Genomic DNA, 19,593 nt, shown 5'->3' with positions numbered 1-19,593 from the left:
GAATAAATTTTAGTGGAGATGAATGAAATGCATCTCTGCATGTAGTACATAATTATAACACATAATAATAAAGAAATTTGATACAGTACGGTACCTACAGTATAATATCCATATTACACTAAAATAGGGCCTACACTCATAGTACCATCACGTTCATCAGTTACAGTACATAAAATATGCATGCAATGAGAAATACCCAAATGCTATTGAAAGAGTCAATCTGGATTATGAAAATATTACAATTGAATAAATATGAAAACTTTGAGATAAGTATTATTATTATTATTATTAAACGAAAATCCAAATTAAATGCTGTGAATCAAATTTATAAATGAATAATTACAATATATCAGTGTAAGATGAATTTTGTATAATTAGAGAATAATTTCTTTAGACCACTTCGCAGTGAAGTTATTTTTATTAAATAATAAAAATCATGACAGCAACAAAAAAGAGATAAATACATATATATGAGACAGATTACAACCATGTGAACCAACCTTTCATGTATGAAATGTTGTCGAAGATCTGCACAATGTCTTTGGGCTCCTCCACTTCAACTTCAATTTCATGTGTTGCGTTGAGTGAGTCGATTTTCATCGATCCCAGCACTTGTTGCAGAAGAAATTGATCCAGCACTTTCCATGATGGCTCCATCTACAAATTAATGTTACACATTCAAAATTATTCATACAGTAGTTTGATCATATTTCATTCATCTTAAATTTTCCGCCATAAAAGACGACAAAATTCATCTCTATCTGCAAATTAAGGTTGAAAATTCAAAATTATTCATACACTAATTTGATAATATTTCATTTTTCTTAATTCCCCCCCCCATAAACGACGGTAGAATTCATCTCTATCTGCAAATTAATGTTAAACATTCAAAATTATTCATATAGTAGTTTAATAATATTTCATTTTTCTTCATTTTCTCTCCCATAAAGAACGGCAAAATTAATTCACGGAAAATTGAATCAGCTTAGCAAGCTATAAGCTCACAATGTGTGGGACTATCTTCCCTGAATAGAGACTATCTTCACCTATCTTAGACTGTTATGCGTCCCTGGCGTAGCCTCATATCGTATTTTTCTTTATTTCAAAAATGTATTCGTTCCTTGTACAAAATCATACAATCACATTATATTTACAAGAATAAAATTATCATTTGTACAAAAGAAAACAATTATCCGAAAATTATGCCATGATTGCATATTTGCATGATATTGCATGTTGTGTGTTATAATTATTTTATTAAATTGAATCAATTTTTTCCACACTTTCTTCATAGACTCGTTTTACATTGTAATAAATTTAATTTGGATAAGCAAGCAAAATCGCTAATTGAAAGGATTTTATAGGTCTCGAGCAAACAGCTGCTCTATTATCGCTGGGTGCGATAGCAACAAGTGAAAGATTAGATAATAACGGGTATCATGGCTACTTTTAGAACAGCCAAATAGAAAAGAATTTTTATTTGCTATTTATTATATTATATAAAATATTGGAATTTTGAGGTTAGGCTATAATACCTACTGGTCGGCAACCTAATAATCGATCAAGCCGTGTAATTTGAAATTTAGCCAGACACCTTGGCAAAATTTTGTTGTAAACAAATAGTATTCAACTAGAGGATTTGGTAAGCAAGCACATGGCAACTTGTTGTAGAGGGAAAACAACTTATAAAATTCAAAAATATTTATTATCTGTAATGAGCATGAACAAAATACATAAAATAAATAAAATATTAAGGAAGTAGGATATTCAGTAGGCGCATGGATACATTATGAATTTTGCATGAACCAATCAAATTGCAGTAGTTAATGGGAAGCAATAGCAAGCCAATTCAAATTTATCTATAGATATTCATATAAATGATAAGAATTTATAAGTTATCACTAGTCAGTTTATGTATCGGATGTGGTCCGAGTAATTATAAAATATAATACCTAAGATATAGGTAATAACTTAGCAGATTGGCACGGACAATTTGATACCGTATTTTTAATGGCGTAGTAGTGGAATATTTAAATATATGCAAATTTGTAAGTCGGAAGTACGATTGTAAAGAATAGGGGTAGAACAGAGCCCACTTGCCTGCCAGATGCTGCCATGGAACGCCACTAAATTTTATAGAGCACAAGTCCCTTTTTGTTAAATTGTAAAATTGAGAGATTTAAAGTTAAATTCATAAATTAATTTGTATAAGACTTATTGATGCTATATTAAAGCATAAGTCATTTAGATATTTATTTATTCCCTTGGAGAAGATGACTTCGGCCACCAGAAAATCCAGGACGATAGGAAGTTTGGATCGCCACCATCATCTTGGGAATTTCAGCACATGAGTGAAAATTATCGAAATATATGAATTAGGGCGCCCTCAGTGCTTCGAGTGAAATAAAAATATAAAAAGCTAGCTTGTCGAAAGGTTATAAATAGCAAAAGTCTTAAAAGGTACAAAAAACATATTTTACGAGTTAAGAACTATATCAAATTTATATGTCTAGAGATGCACAGATGAAAGAAATATTTAATTTAATGTTGTAATATATATATGCTCACTAAATCATTAATTTTATTAGCAAATTATAAAGATATAAATGTAGCTCATGTTCACAGGATAAATTGATTTATCTAATTCCACCAGAGGCCGAACCTTAAGCCCTCAGAAATATACTGAGATATATACAGATTATTATATTTGAGATTTATAATTATCAATTGATTATTTTTATTATTGTTGGAAAGAAGATATATTTGAGATTTTTTAATCGACAAGCAGCAGCAAGTTGATATCTGAGCTGCATAAAATAAATGCATATGATTAATGATTCTAAGAAGCACTAGTGCTAAAAAACTAGTGAGCTAATCTGTGATACTTTCTTTTCTGATATATATTTTGTTCTTATTTTTTCTATTTTTGCTTGTTGCTCTATACATATCTATATTTATTTATTCGTTGATTTTTTGTGTAATATACTTGTATCAATTTTCATGGTGTATCCTTTATTTGTTTCCCTACTTCCATGCATGACCAATCTCATTTTATTTATCTAGTTACCAGTATTGAATAATAACGTTTACCATCCGACTTTATTCTTCACTGAATAAGTTGGTTAAGACGGCGATATACAGCATTGATAGCTAAATCTTTGGAAAAAGTATGTTATATATATCCAGAGATTTATATATTATCCAGTATAATTATAAACGACCAGAAGAGACTCAAATTTATAGCTTTAGGTTGTAGCAGCGCAAATTCTCGCATCTATACTTGCTGATTATAAAACCTAAATCAAATCTATAGTCCGAGAGATATTATTTTTAACACGGCTCTCACTCGACGATAGAGAGGCCCGATACTCATTTCCTTCACTAATCACTCTCACTACCTAACAGAATTCTCCCTACTATTGTGTCAGTATTAAATTACTCCTCTTCACTACTCTGTCCATACTACAAACTGTGGAAGGAGAAACTGGGTATCCCCCTTCATGTTAGAAGTAATATCTCTCGCACTATAGTCTAGACAGTTTAACGAACAATTTTTCTCAATCTCGATAAATTCTAGGATAAATATTGAAGACTTACATGATTTATCGCCGTGTATCCAATGAAAGTAGCGAATCCTTCTTTTAGCCAGAGATCGTTCCACCAGGCAGGGGTGACCAGGTTGCCAAACCACTGGTGAGCCAACTCGTGACCGAACACAAACGCTATGTCCAGTTTGCTCTTCTCACTTGTCTTACCGGGCTTATATAGAAGGGATGTTTCCCTGAAAGAATAAGGAGAAAATCAAAGGGAATTCAGTGGAAGAAACACAAAACAATACTATTATTTTATTAGATTCTCACTCGTCTTACCAGGTTCTTACAGGGATGTTTTCCTGAAAACTGAAGAATAAGGAGAAAATCAAAACGAGTTGAGTAGAAGGAGCAAGGAACAATACCATTTATTGCATTTTACAATCACAATATCATTGTTATATTAGATTCTCACTCGTCTTACCAGGTTCTTACAGGGATGTTTTCCTGAAAACTGAAGAATAAGGAGAAAATCCAAGAGAACAAAATTCAGTAGACGGAACAAAAAAAAAATTTTTTTTATTATATCAGGCCTGTTAGATTATCACTCTTCTTATAGAACTGATGCTTCTCAGAGGACAAAATCCAAGAGTAATCGAAAAAGGAAAAAATGATGCTATTAATGATCTACCTACTTAAGTTATTACAGTGATATTATCAAGTATTTTCATATTGTAGTAAATTAATGTATAAGATGTATTTATTTGCTTATAAACTCTATCAGTGTAGTACTACGTATGCCAGCGCACAAACCTAGGTTTTGCTGGCGTCAGATTGGAAACGTGTTATTTTTAGTTCAAAAATTTATGTGTTGATTGGAATCTTAGTGTGTATTTTTTACATATCTATTATTTAAAAATCGTGCATTGCAGTCATATATTGTATTGTTTTAAATTTGATAGAATAAATTGAATTGTTGATTATTTTTGATTTTTTTTGGCGATGCAAAATAAAATTCATTTGTATGAGGAGTTCAATATTTGTAGTTCAACATTTTTTTATTTGTTAGCAATTGAAAAGTGGAAGGAGGTCGTTTCTAAAAAATCTTCATCACGGAATCTGACTCGACCTAGTAGAGAGCTTCTGATAAGCTATTTTAACAAAAGTGAGATGAATATTCGCATGCATTGCAATGCATTTTCAACACTTACAACACAAAAGTTAATAATTTTTCTTAGATGCACATTTTATTTTTTATTTTTTACATTTTATTTTTTATTAAAAAAAAAAAAAAATATTCGCATGCATTGCAATGCATTTTCAACACTTACAACACAAAAGTTAATAATTTTTCTTAGATGTACATTTTATTTTTTATTTTTTACATTTTATTTATTTTTTTTACCTTTTACAATCAACGTATAATTATTGTTTTGTAAACTGTGTTGTTGTGTATACATTCTTTCCACTATTAATATTTAACACTGAATTAAAATATAATCCACTTGAATAGTGTTTTTTAAATTCAATGTTTTGTAAACTTTCATGTTTATGTGCAACAATGATTTTCCTTTTAGATAAAAGACAACAAAAATAGAGCTCTAATTTTGAATTTATAAATGTGAAAAATAACGTGAATATTTTTACACAATTAAAAAATTTATAAAAATTTTTTTCGATCCAAGTTGGTTTTCATTTGGAACTCACCTGAATGTGATAAGTCCCCAATTCTCCATCGCGCTGAAACCGAAATCGGGAATGGCAACCACATCTTGTTTCGGAAGAGGGAATTTTATGGAGAAATATTCTTCCAGAAAACTAAGCAATTTGGGTCCCATTTCGGCGGCATACTCAGTCTGTGATAGAATGTCTTTTCTTGACCATAGCTGCAACAATATTTCTATTGAAATCATGCATGATAACCAATAAGTACTCAAGGCATACATCTATATTATGAGAAACATCATTGAGTACAAATAAATATCGAGATACCTATGGTCCAAGAGATATTACTTTTAACATGAAGAGGGGAAACCAGTTTTTCCTTGTGCAGTTTATTGTAGCATGGTAAGAGTAGTGAGAGAGGAGTACCCAAGAATGCAGCGCACAATTGGATACTGACACAAAAGTAGGGAGAATGCTGTTAGGTAGTGGGAGAGATTCGTCAAGGAAAGCTGTGATAAGTTCTAAATAGTGTGTTTGTCTTTTCGGTCTCAAAATTTCATAGATTTTTCAAAGTTTGGAATTTTTTAATTAATTGTGATTGATTTAATTCAATTTAGAAGTATTTTTTTAATTTAAAATGATCAACTGATGAATCATAAATCTCAAATATATAATATATATAGATCTAAGTATATTTCTCAATATATATCTATCTCAGGGCTTAAGGTTCAACCTTTGGTGGAATCAGATAAATTAATTTATCCAGTGAACAAGAGCTACATTTATATCTTATAATTTGCTTATAAATGTGATACAACTGTTATCCAATAAAATATGTTTTTGTACCTTTTTAAGACTTGCACAAGTTTTACAATAATTTCAATATTTATAACCTTTCGACAAGCTAGCTTTTTATATTTTTGTTTCACTCGAAGCACTGAGGGCGCCCCAACTTTATATATTTTGATAATTATCACTCACGTGCTGAATTTTCACAAGACGATGGTGGCGACCCGGATTTCCTGGTCGTCCTGGATCTTTGGTGGCCGAAGTCGTCCTCTCCAAGGGAATAATAAATATCTATGACTTATGCTTTAATACAGCATCACTAAGTCTTATAAAAAAAAATAATTAATGAATTTATATGTTAAGTCTTTCAAAGTACAATTTAACAAAGGGACTAGTGCTCTATAACATTTAGTGTCGTTCCATGGTGGCGTCTGGCAGGCAAGTGGGCTCTGTTCTACCCTTATTTTCTACAATCCTATTTCTGACTTACAAATTTGCATACATTTAAATATTTCACTACTATGCCATTGAAAGGATCAAATAGTCCGTGCCAATCTGCTAAATTATTACCTATATCTTAGGTATTATATTTCATAATTACTCGGACCATATCTGATACATAAACTGAGTAGTGATAATTTATAAATTCTTATCATTTATAAAAATATTTATAGATAAATTTGAATCAGCTCTCTATTGCCGCCCATTGATTACTGTAATTTGATTGGTTCATGCAAATTCACTAATGTATCCATGCGCTATGACTATCCAACTTCCTTAATATTTTATTTATTTATTTTGGTGTATTTGTTCATGCTCATTACAGATAATAAATATTTTTAAATGTTATAAGTTGTTTTGCCTCTATAACTAGTAGCCATGTGCTTTCCAAATCCTCTAGTTGAATACTATTTGTTTACAACAAATTTTTGCCAAGGTGTCTGGCTAGATTTCACATTATACGACTTGTTCGATTATTAGGTCGCCGATCAGTAGGTATTTAAGCCTAACCTCAAAATTTCAATACTTATATAATATAATAAATAGCAAATAAAATTCTTTTCTAGGGCTGTTCTAATTTTAGCCATGGTACCCGTTATTATCTAATCTTTCACTTGTTGCTATCGCACTTGGTGATAATAGAATAGCTGTTTTGCTCCAGACCTATAAAATTCTTTCAATTAGCGATTTTGCTTGCTATACGTTACAACACATTTTACATTTTTCCCATTATAAAACCTAAATCAAATCTATAGTCCGAGAGATATTATTTTTAACACAGCTCTCACTCGAAGATAGAGAGGCCCGATACTCATTTCCTTCACTAATCACTCTCACCACCTAACAGAATTCTCCCTACTATTGTGTCAGTATTAAATTACTCCTCTTCACTACTCTGTCCATACTTCAAACTGTGGAAGGAGAAACTGGTTTTCCCTCTTCATGTTAGAAGTAATATCTCTTGCACTATAGTCTAGACAGTTTAACAAACAATTTTTCTCAATCTCGATAAATTCTAGGATAAATAATTGAAGACTTACATGATTTATCGCCGTGTATCCAATGAAAGTAGCGAATCCTTCTTTTAGCCAGAGATCGTTCCACCAGGCAGGGGTGACCAGGTTGCCAAACCACTGGTGAGCCAACTCGTGACCGAACACAAACGCTATGTCCAGTTTGCTCTTCTCACTTGTCTTACCGGGCTTATATAGAAGGGATGTTTCCCTGAAAGAATAAGGAGAAAATCAAAGGGAATTCAGTGGAAGAAACACAAAACAATACTATTATTTTATTAGATTCTCACTCGTCTTACCAGGTTCTTACAGGGATGTTTTCCTGAAAACTGAAGAATATAAGGAGAAAATCAAAACGAGTTGAGTAGAAGGAGCAAGGAACAATACCATTTATTCATTTATTGCATTTTACAATCACAATATCATTGTTATATTAGATTCTCACTCGTCTTACCGGGTTTATACAGAAGGGATGTTACCTGAAAACGAAAGAATAAGGAGAAAATCCAAGAGAACAAAATTCAGTAGACGGAACAAAAAAAAATTTTATTATTATATCAGGCCTGTTAGATTATCACTCTTCTTATAGAACTGATGCTTCTCAGAGGACAAAATCCAAGAGTAATCGAAAAAGGAAAAAATGATGCTATTAATGATCTACCTACTTAAGTTATTACAGTGATATTATCAAGTATTTTCATACTGTAGTAAATTAATGTATAAGATGTATTTATTTACTTATAAACTCTATTAGTGTAGTACTACGTATGCCAGCGCACAAACCTAGGTTTTGCTGGCGTCAGATTGGAAACGTGTTATTTTTAGTTCAAAAATTTATGTGTTGATTGGAATCTTAGTGTGTATTTTTTACATATCTATTATTTAAAAATCGTGCATTGCAGTCATATATTGTATTGTTTTAAATTTGATAGAATAAATTGAATTGTTGATTATTTTTGATTTTTTGGCGATGCAAAATAAAATTCATTTGTATGAGGAGTTCAATATTTGTAGTTCAACATTTTTTTATTTGTTTGCAATTGAAAAGTGGAAGGAGGTCGTTTCTAAAATATCTTCATCACGGAATCTGACTCGACCTAGTAGAGAGCTTCTGATAAAGCTATTTTAACAAAAGTGAGATGAATATTCGCATGCATTGCAATGCATTTTCAACACTTACAAAAAGTTAATGAATTTTTCTTAGATGTACATTTTATTTTTTATTTTTTACATTTTATTTTTTATTAAAAAAAAAATAAATATTCGCATGCATTGCAATGCATTTTCAACACTTACAACACAAAAGTTAATAATTTTTCTTAGATGTACATTTTATTTTTTATTTTTTACATTTTATTTTTTATTTTTTTTACCTTTTACAATCAACGTATAATTATTGTTTTGTAAACTGTGTTGTTGTGTATACATTCTTTCCACTATTAATATTTAACACTGAATTAAAATATAATCCACTTGAATAGTGTTTTTTAAATTCAATGTTTTGTAAAACTTTCATGTTTATGTGCAACAATGATTTTCCTTTTAGATAAAAGACAACAAAAATAGAGCTCTAATTTTGAATTTATAAATGTGAAAAATAACGTGAATATATTTTACACAATTAAAAAATTTATAAAAATTTTTTTCGATCCAAGTTGGTTTTCATTTGGAACTCACCTGAATGTGATAAGTCCCCAATTCTCCATCGCGCTGAAACCGAAATCGGGAATGGCAACCACATCTTGTTTCGGAAGAGGGAATTTTATGGAGAAATATTCTTCCAGAAAACTAAGCAATTTGGGTCCCATTTCGGCGGCATACTCAGTCTGTGATAGAATGTCTTTTCTTGACCATAGCTGCAACAATATTTCTATTGAAAATCATGGATGATAACCAATAAGTACTCAAGGCATACATCTATATTATGAGAAACATCATTGAGTACAAATAAATATCGAGATACCTATGGTCCAAGAGATATTACTTTTAACATGAAGAGGGGAAACCAGTTTTTCCTTGTGCAGTTTATTGTAGCATGGTAAGAGTAGTGAGAGAGGAGTACCCAAGAATGCAGCGCACAATTGGATACTGACACAAAAGTAGGGAGAATGCTGTTAGGTAGTGGGAGAGATTCGTCAAGGAAAGCTGTGATAAGTTCTAAATAGTGTGTTTGTCTTTTCGGTCTCAAAATTTCATAGATTTTTCAAAGTTTGGAATTTTTTAATTAATTGTGATTGATTTAATTTAATTTAGAAGTATTTTTTTTTTAATTTAAAAATGATTTTTGTGTGTTTTGAATTGTAAATATTGAGTGTGTAATTGATGAATGTTAAGTGACACACATAACCTAGCTACATTTGGACTGTTGTATAAATTAGAATTAGAACCGTTTTGAGCTTATAAGCCTGTGGTACTTTTCTGTAAGTTGTGTAAAATTCTGAATGATTAAATAAATAAAATAAAATAGTATCGGACCTCTCTGTCTTCGAGTGAGAGCCGTGTTAAAAGTAATATCTCTCGGACTTAGCTGGCTAAGTTCTGGTGTTTCAGGAAGCACCTAACTAAGCTTTAGAGCCTCTGATATGACTTACCGTACTGTTCTTAGGCCCCCATAATATAATCGCATGATTTTTACTTACTTGCATCAATACATATTTTCAAAGTTATAAAAAAATAGACTAAAAGCACTGATTAAGGATATCATAAGGATAATAAGTTGTTCTTTACACCGTGGCCAAAGCAAATAAATAGGACGTAGGGAAATATAGCCTAGATAAATGTTAATGAGGGATTATATACTCACTGTGAACTTCCAACCTGAGCTGTTATCGATGACTGTTTTGTAAGGAACAAAGTCAGAAACAATGAAAGCCACAAGGTATGTTGACATCGGTAATGTCGTTTTGAAAACATCTTGGATCCAATCATTGTTCATTCCAGGGCTGTAACATGAATTTAAATGATCGTAATTATTCTACTACCACTACATAATTTATTATAAGTGAGTATTTTTAATGGGTGAGTATTTACTATGATAATATACAAATAAATAAGTACATTCCTCTATAAATTGCATCATATTTGAACGTGATAAAATTTCTTTATAACCGATATTCTTTGTTGAAAATGGGTCCAATGCAACTCACGAAAGCGCTCCAGTTTGTAAAGCACTGGTTTCCAATGCATTCATAATCTGCTAGACACGAAAAGAATACCATTGACTCGTATGGGAGGGTTAATATTCATAAGTCAGCCAATCTGTGAACACTCACATGAGAACCAATGGTAGGCTGCACTTTTTCGCAGAAATTCATGAGTAAGCAGGCCTTTAGTGGACAAAGTGTTCTTTCATTCAAAATCAATCTCTGCATATCGGTATTAGAGAATGTGGCGTCAGAGATTCCATATTCCGCAATCTTGGAAACTGAATACTGTACATGGAGACTAAGGCGAGGCGCACACCACTTAGTCAAGATAAGAGACATGATCAGACACGTTCTTTCACAATACTTAACATTGTTGCTTATGACGCAACTCACACTGATTAGTCATTGCAATTAGACATGTCTTCATAAGCAACTATGTGAAGTATGGTACTGAACATGTCTGATCATGTCTTGTCGTGTCTTGTCTTAACTAACTGGTGTGCGCCTAGCCTAAAGCTATTATATTGTATTTGTATGAGAGAGAGACGCTCATCATATTATTAAATCAATACTGAAGCTACAGATACTATAGCTCTCTGTACTCTGTTTGATAGTACTTCGTGTATCTTCAATTTATCTTAGACCAATACAACTAGAACGCTTGTATATAACCAAAGTCGTTTTGTTTATAGAAAGAAAAAGGTCCGAAGAACTATAGGAATGTAACTCCTGACGGCTCTCTGTCATGCAAGTGAAGATTTATCAGTTAATTGAATTCTACTTAACAAGTAATGGGAATAATATATTTCTTGCATTTACTACCGTGCATTAAATAAAATTTATTAATATTCAATACTAACGCCGGTATTGAATTGCTGATAGGCATATTGGATAAAGTATGGTATTTGTTGTGATGAGCAATACTTATGGAAAAGTAGGCTTTGAATGATGGTTCGTCCCAACAAGGAAAAGCCCGCCTGGCTGCCGTGGGAGAGAATTGGGTGGTTGCTATCCAGCTGTAATATAACGAGAAAATCAAGGATAATATGGTGGAAATTATAGTGGAATTCGGAAAATGATGATAGAGCTTAAAGGATACTGATAATATTGAAAGAAAATTAAAAATGTTTCAAGACTGTGTAATGAAAATGCCTTCAGAGTATGGTAATGTATATAGTATATAATATAATATTATAGTATAGTTACCTTCATTATAATATCGTTTAGCCTATAGTATCGTGAATATAGTATGTTGTAGCCAATATCATGAGAATTCAAAAAGTATAGTATTGATAAAATTCAATTCTAAATATTTTGAATTGATTTATTGCCAATAAATAATATTTTACAACACAAAATTTAACAGATCAGAACTAACACATTTGAAATTTGAATTTCAATCAAACTTCAACTTATTTTAACATTCCCTTAATTAATTAATTAATTTATTTATCACATTGTGTACAAATACTTAACAAGAGGAAAGGCACAACAGGTTCAAGCCCAAAACTGTCCTATTTCCAATTTATACTATACTGTCCAAATCAAAATGTTGGTTATGTCACTTTCACTTTTCAAAATACAATTTACGCTCTTCAATACTCAGATAAACGAGTAAATTTTGAATCAAATAGGTACTATTAGAGTCTAAAATCAAATATCTAGAACAGTAACTTGATAATATTGTAATAATAATTAATAATATTCTAATTACAATCAGTCATTTATTTATCAATAAATTGAGAAAAGTAGGGCTATCTCATCAAGACGTTGATGATGACTCCCAAATGAGTGTATGACTTGTGCTAGGTCAATTGATGCTACAGGTAGTTAATGCCAGACAGAATGGAAACCAAATCCACCACATTTACTCACTGTTTCTCTCCAGTAGCATGATCAATATAGCTGCTTCGATAGAATCCCATCAGCTCATCATTGAGAACATAGGAGAACTGAAGTCCCAACTCATACTGACGTCTAGAAATCAATGGAGTTGCCGTTCTTATCACAAACATTTCTCGGCTACTTTCATATCTCTGAAAGATTCAAATTTGCTTAGAAAAACTGAAATACGAGATTACCCCCCAGAAAGTCATGCATATAATCTATAATATAATAAAGGAAAGAATTGACTTATACACGTGCGGGATAGGAAATGCATGAATGACGCATCATCACGTCTGAGCTACTGACTGATTAACTTGAAAACTATTTGAATATAGATTCTTTATTTACTGGAGATGGTTATAGGCCTTTTAAAGATTATTTAGGATTTCAATAGGTCGAGCTTGCAGTTTGTCAAGTTTTTAACTAGACCCTCGCAAGCACGGGTTACCGGCTAGTAATCAATACAGTCATATTCACTTCAAACTGAATGCATTGGCAAAAAGTTTGTTAATCGGTGAGAAAAAGAAAAAAAATTGAATAGAGTTTGTAGTAATTTCACTGACAATCCTGAAGTGGAAAATATCAAAATTCATAGCCATACAATACATTAATGAGAATACATGAAGTTATGACAATGAATATGCATGAGATGGAAGGTAAAATGTTTTTTAATGGAAAATTAATTAAGGTTCAACCAGAACCCAGTCATTAGCTTACATTTACTAAAATTAAATTGAAAGTTTTGAATGAAAATATATTTAACAAAATTCTTATTATTATTCCACTTTAATATTGAAAAGGCTATAGTGAATTCTAGACGTATCCACATGCCAGTGGATACACATCATTTATGAATTCAAGGTGAACGAAATTCAAATTGACATGTCATTTATTTACATATACAAGTACATACCTAAATACCTAACAATTTCCATTTGTGTGAGTAGGCTACACATCTCAAAGATTGATATTAATCAAGAAATTATCACCTTTAAAATCTTGATTGATGTAAATAATACATAGTATTCCACTTACTTGTTCTATAATTCGAACGAACGATCCACCAAAAGAATCATAAAGCCTGGTCTTAGCCTTATCGATGTCAATGTTTTTCACATTGAATACAACTTCCCTTGTAGTTACTGTACAATTCAAAAAAACCCATTCGTCCCCAGTTACGGTGAAATTGTTATCTATCAATGGCACTGACAAATTTAATCTGGAATGCAAAGAGTACATGATTCATGATTACTGAATTATTTAACAATACTACATCAAAAGAGTTACGCTATTGGACGACAGTGAGAGATGACCGCGGTGCTCAATTTTGTTTTTACCAATATTCACGTGTGTTTTTGCACGGAAAGACTATTGAAGACATGTTATGGTTTATTTTCCACGAAATATATTTTTGTTTAATAATTAAATTCGGAACAGTGACTAAACAGACTCTGTGTGTACTGTTATATTCAGTGAATGGGACGATTCCTGTATTAGTTCAATAATACAGAATTGAATGCTCTTAAAAACCGTTATTATTGTAATTTACTGTTATGCTTTGTTTTATTCTCAATTTTTAGTGTTACTGATTGTAAATAAAATTTCCTAAAAAAATTGTTCCTGTTCAATTTCTCTATCTATCACCGTTCTCCCGCAATTTAGGATTAAAAGTTTAAAATGACCGCCATTTTGAATTTTCGAATTGGACAAAGTTGAATATTTTTTCTACAGTTCATCTCTCTTATTTAAACATACCTACCGATTTTTATAGCGATCGGTTGGAAAACTTCAAAGATAAAAATTATTTTATAAAAAATACAAAATGGCGAATATCACGTAAAAAACGCGTTTTAGGAAAAAATGTATTTCACATTTTCTCTTTGTTTTGACCCATAGAACCTATTCCCGAAGTTTGGCACTTTAATTTTGGGACACTCTGTATAACTGTCTTATATTATTTCATATTTATTATTACAATCCAGGCCCCATAACTTATCATTTCTTACAAACATGTACAAATCACTCAATGTATTAGGCTATCAAGTTTTATTAGTTACTCCCAACGAAATTCTCATTCACTAAAATCTTTACAGTAATTATGTAGTACATTCACAGACATGATAAAAAAAAATCAATTTCATTTGAATAACGCTATTATATTCCATTCTATAGCCTCCTCTGTATTGTGAATGCTTATAATAAAGTGAACCTAATCCAAAATCAAATTTGAAAGCTTACCTATAATGTATTGGAAAGATGGTAAGAGGTAGTCTTTGGTTATTGAAATGAGTCGATCTTTGAAATGCTATAGGAGATCCAGTTAGCATTTTCGAATCAGCCAAATTCATTGTGTAGGGCAAGAGAGATACTATCAATGACGTCATAAAATACCCCATTTTAGGAACTATTATGACTGAACGCTGAAACAAAATATTATTATTAATTGAAATATTGCATCGAAACGATATAACAGAAATGAAAAATGCATAGAATGTGGTTAAGAGAGTGAATACTCTAATAAGATTATAGCACTTGTCAAAATTTAAAATATTAAAATGTAGCAATTGATGAATGATATACATTGTTTCAATTCGATTCACAAACTTTTGACTGAATCTCCAAATAATAGCAATTTTTATGATGTGAGAGTAGTTTATAATTATTTATGATTTAGTCTGACCTGCAATCATTCTGTAATAATTGTTGTATGTTATTTTTGTAAATTTATTTTGTACTTTCCTGTACCTCACCTATATTTTATATAAAAAACTGATCTTATGAAAGTTAATCTTATATTGAGGCTGGTCAATAAAAACAATGTTGTCCTGATTATTATTATTAAATCTATTGAAATTCTATCAGGCCTAGGATACACCTATTTATTCAAATTCTACTGAATAATTTCAGAAATTTTAATACTGACGAAGATCATAAAAATTGGGTTTCCAGATATCAAATCAATAATACTCTTATTTTGCTTACAAAAGAGAATGGGGGGAATGTAGAAAAAAAGTTAAAATGCGATAGATAAGGAGAAGTAAAAAGAATAGAGTAAGGAAGGCGCTTATTTACTCAACAAATCAATTTGAAACTGATTTGTTGCAAGTTGTAAGCTATTTTGAACAAGAACTATTATTATTGAGATTCACTGAGATTCAATTCCTGTAAAATTTGTTAAAGCATGTTTCTCCGAATTTAGGCGTTCCGAAATATAAAATAACTGTATGATGTGAATACATCTTAGTGCTGTCATCATTCCCTATGAATAAGATCAATGTTCTCATTCAAATAAAGCTGATAGCTGCAAGTGAATCTCACATTAATATAGGCAGGCACCAAGCAGTCTGGTTCAAAGCTGCAACAAACACGCTTTCATTCTCTTTGATCAAGGCGTCTAAATCTATTACATAGTAAGATCTACTTCAAACTGTCATCATTGCTTGAATGGGGAAGCATTGATTTTGTTCATAATGAATGCTGTCAGTATGAAGTGAATCTCACTATTCAGATGACATTTTGGAGAATGACAGAGTGGTCTCAAAAAATAAGTACAGTGAAATAGAGCTGCCATTTTACGAAATATCAGAATGCAGATCTTTTCTCAGCTATTAATTCAATCGGTTTGTCAAAGGAAGTCTTTTATAGCACATCTGAAGGCGCATGTAGAATTCCTTGAAGTGACAATCACTATCTAAATAGTCCTCTGGAGAGCTGTTCGTAGTTTTGAAGGTACCTACCTACTTTCCTCCACCCTAAAGAGCAGGACACGCAAACAGACCAATACCCAATAATCATGCTTTTGAACCTTACGTATACAAAATACATAAGGTTATACACTGTGGCAATATACGTTAATAAGGTAGATCATATTTACTTATATATTTAGTAATATAATATTTATACTGTATAATTACTGTATATAATGAATTTTTTGATGTGAGAGTAGTTTATAATTATTTATGATTTAGTCTGATCTGTAATAATTGTTGTATGTTTTTTTGGTAAATTAATATTTACATAGAATACCAATATTTAGTAATAATATTTCATAAGATAGATAATATTTATTACCTTGAAACGTGTAGATAACTAATATTGGGGTACCTTGAATGTTTTTGGAAAGCAATACTTCCCTTACCGTACCTCTGCGGTAGCAGGTAGGGCAAGGAAAGTGGAAATTCTTAATTCTAATAGTAAATTATTATTATTACTTGTAAAATAAAGATGTCACTCACTCACCTATCATATAACAATAAACTGCTCAATATTGCAACTAAAGTATCACAGAGCACTGATGAAATTTCTATCTAATCTCATAATGAATAAAACATCATTCATGTTTTGAATAATCTAATAATTTACTGGACTAGGAGATAAAATATCTGCTATATCTGATGAATATGATATCAATATCAGACAATTATTCCTAAATAAAGCATTATTAAACAATCAAAACATAGTGATAACCAACTCAACACCCAGACTGAAAGTGTGAATATGGGCAATGTCACTATTATTTCGACAAAGCTCTTCTATAGTGACATTCACTTCACGCAGTCACCATTCCGTTTAAATAACATCTACAATACCAATTCTATCAGTGCTGGCAGTTTAATCAAATCCCATCCTTCACACAATTCCCCTCCTCCAAAACAATAGATACCAATTTGATAATTACATACAAAGAAAAAAACAATAAGTGACATTGACTGTAGGAGATTCACTTCAATCTGTCAGTATTGGATGAATTGAGATGCATTGGTGTTATTCATGAGAAATGCTGACAATTTAAAGTAGTGGACGGTTACCGGTACCAAATGCCTCAATACCAATATATTTGTGTTTATAGTGAGTAGTAGTAATAGTATAGTAATACTTAAATACACAAAGTGCGTATTACCATAGAGAAACAATAGCGTAAGTAGATATCCCATGGTATAGGGCGTTTATGTCGCAACTTTTACTGTTATCTCAAGCCGATTACTGCTGATAATTGTCGAATTCTACTGTTTTGTTGGGGTGAGAGTGTATGAACGGCACAATATGAGAGACTACCAGTGTCACACAGCTTTACGGGAAAGAATTACATGAACTTTTTCCTCTATGGTATTACCCAGTGCAGTACTCGGCTGGTACGGTAATCAACTGATAGAGAAGTAGCATTAGGAATACAAATTATATAAGTCGAAATTTTAGCTGAATCATGATTTGAAAATGGCACTAATAATTGCATTATTTCATAATGATTAACAATCTATTGAGAACAGAGTCTGACATTTTTTGGTAGAAGTGAGCTACGGTACCTACATAACCACGAGTTAACATGTATCCTATAGGCTAAGTCTATATTGATAGCATATACAGTATTAAAGCTGCGTTTACACCAAAGTTATCAGCAACATGTTTATTTCTCCATTCTTATAGATAAATATATATAATAGATTGAACATAACTTATCATACACATGATGAACATTATGTGTTTGTCAAGTTCAAACTAAGAATCTATAAGGACGGAAAAATGAACATTTTGTTAATAACTTTGGTGTTATCGCAGCTTTATGAAGTGCACTTGGAAAACTCTATTTAAGAGATCTTGTTCGAGAAGATCCATACTATTTTCTGTTCATTAAAAATAAAAGAGAATTGAAATTGTTATCCTAAAATCTAGTTTTAGATTTTTTATGCAATAATCAAACAATATTTCTATGCCTCAGACCCTCAAAATGTAAGCAATTTTTCTTATCTGGATGTACTGTAGATGCGAATAGCTCCAATAAAGTCAGCTAATAAAACAAAGAATCATGGCTGGGAATCGTGCCTATTATGCAAATATCAAGCTCATAACCTCCAGAGCCATATCTAGAGTAACCAAATTGAAAGTGTACAGTATACTGACAAGACCTGTAGTAACAAATGGGGCGGAAACCTGGAGTATCACAAACTCTGATGCAGCCAAGCTCAGGATATTTGAAAGAAAGGTTGTAAGAAGAATAAATACAGGAATTGATGAAGGAGGTGAAGGAGGACTAACCGAGAAATAAATGATATTTCCCAGGGTAGAGATATTGTACGACATATAAAATCCCAGAGGCTACAATGGATTGGGCACCTAGAAAGAATGGCTGAACAGAGAATGCCCAAAAAATGTATAATGGTAGATTGGATGGAAGAAGGTAGAGAGGCAGAACAAGGAATCGTTGACTGGATGAAGTGGAGGCTGATATGAGATTGTTGAGGGTCAGAGGTTGGAAGCAGAAGGCAGGTGACCGTTTGGTATGGAGGCGAATAGTTGAAGAGGCTAAAGCTCACGTTGAGCTGCAATGCCGAAAAAAGAAGAAGAAGAAGAAGAAGAAGAAGTTTCTCTCAAAGTTCTCTCTTATCATTTTTTTTTGTTTACAGTATCGATGATACTGTAAACGGCCGTAACTTTCTACTCAATTTTAGATAAAAATAGAATTTTGTTTAAATGTTAGCTAATAGAAACTAACAATTTTTAAACAAAATTTAAAATTAATATGCTATAAAATTTCAATGCTCTGACCTCAAAGGAAAAAATACTTATCGGAGCTTGAATTTTTCTATACTGGATAATAGGAATTTCACACTCTCTTACATCCTTTTAAATTAATAAAATTACAGAACATAGTTGGAAATCAAATTTGACAAAAATTTAACCCTAAAAATAACCTACTTCATACAAATTAAGAATGAACAATATTTATATCACTAATAATATAAGAATAGAATATTATTTATTATATTGAACTGTGTTATAATGTGTGAAAGTGTAATAAATTGTTATTTATGAATAAATAATTATTTTAATAGGGCTACTTGAATTGTTCAATTAATATAGAAATAACTACATAGTACCCTTTTTAAACTTTTTTATATAAAAACTCTACAGTAGGCTACTGTTTATTTGAAACAGTAAATGTAATTATTTCTTTGTTAACTAAATTGTTATTAATACGAACAAGTTGAACAAATAGAATAAAACAGTAAGAAGTAACAAGATGATATCAAGTGTTGGAGATGAAAGTGAAAAACCGAAACAAAA

The 19,593-nt window shown here is 31.3% G+C and overlaps 1 protein-coding gene across 6 annotated transcripts in view; it reads right to left on the bottom strand.

The window, feature by feature from the left end:
* LOC111044204 (aminopeptidase N) overlaps positions 1-19,593 on the bottom strand; it is a 73,607-nt gene that overhangs the window by 32,995 nt on the left and 21,019 nt on the right. For all 6 annotated transcript variants that reach the window (XM_039434262.1, XM_039434263.1, XM_039434267.1 and 3 more), the window contains 8 exons: positions 14,770-14,951; positions 13,567-13,750; positions 12,520-12,680; positions 11,505-11,660; positions 10,302-10,440; positions 9,176-9,354; positions 7,526-7,709; positions 501-657 (listed from right to left, as the gene is read on the bottom strand). In XM_039434262.1, the coding sequence (XP_039290196.1) occupies positions 501-657; positions 7,526-7,709; positions 9,176-9,354; positions 10,302-10,440; positions 11,505-11,660; positions 12,520-12,680; positions 13,567-13,750; positions 14,770-14,951 (1,342 nt within the window). The remainder of the gene's footprint in view (positions 1-500; positions 658-7,525; positions 7,710-9,175; positions 9,355-10,301; positions 10,441-11,504; positions 11,661-12,519; positions 12,681-13,566; positions 13,751-14,769; positions 14,952-19,593) is intronic.

The sequence above is a fragment of the Nilaparvata lugens genome, chromosome 8, assembly GCF_014356525.2.
Source record: "Nilaparvata lugens isolate BPH chromosome 8, ASM1435652v1, whole genome shotgun sequence".
NCBI classification, from domain to species: domain Eukaryota; kingdom Metazoa; phylum Arthropoda; class Insecta; order Hemiptera; family Delphacidae; genus Nilaparvata; species Nilaparvata lugens.
Note: the sequence above shows the minus strand (reverse complement) of the source record. Positions and strands in the feature narration are given on the sequence as shown.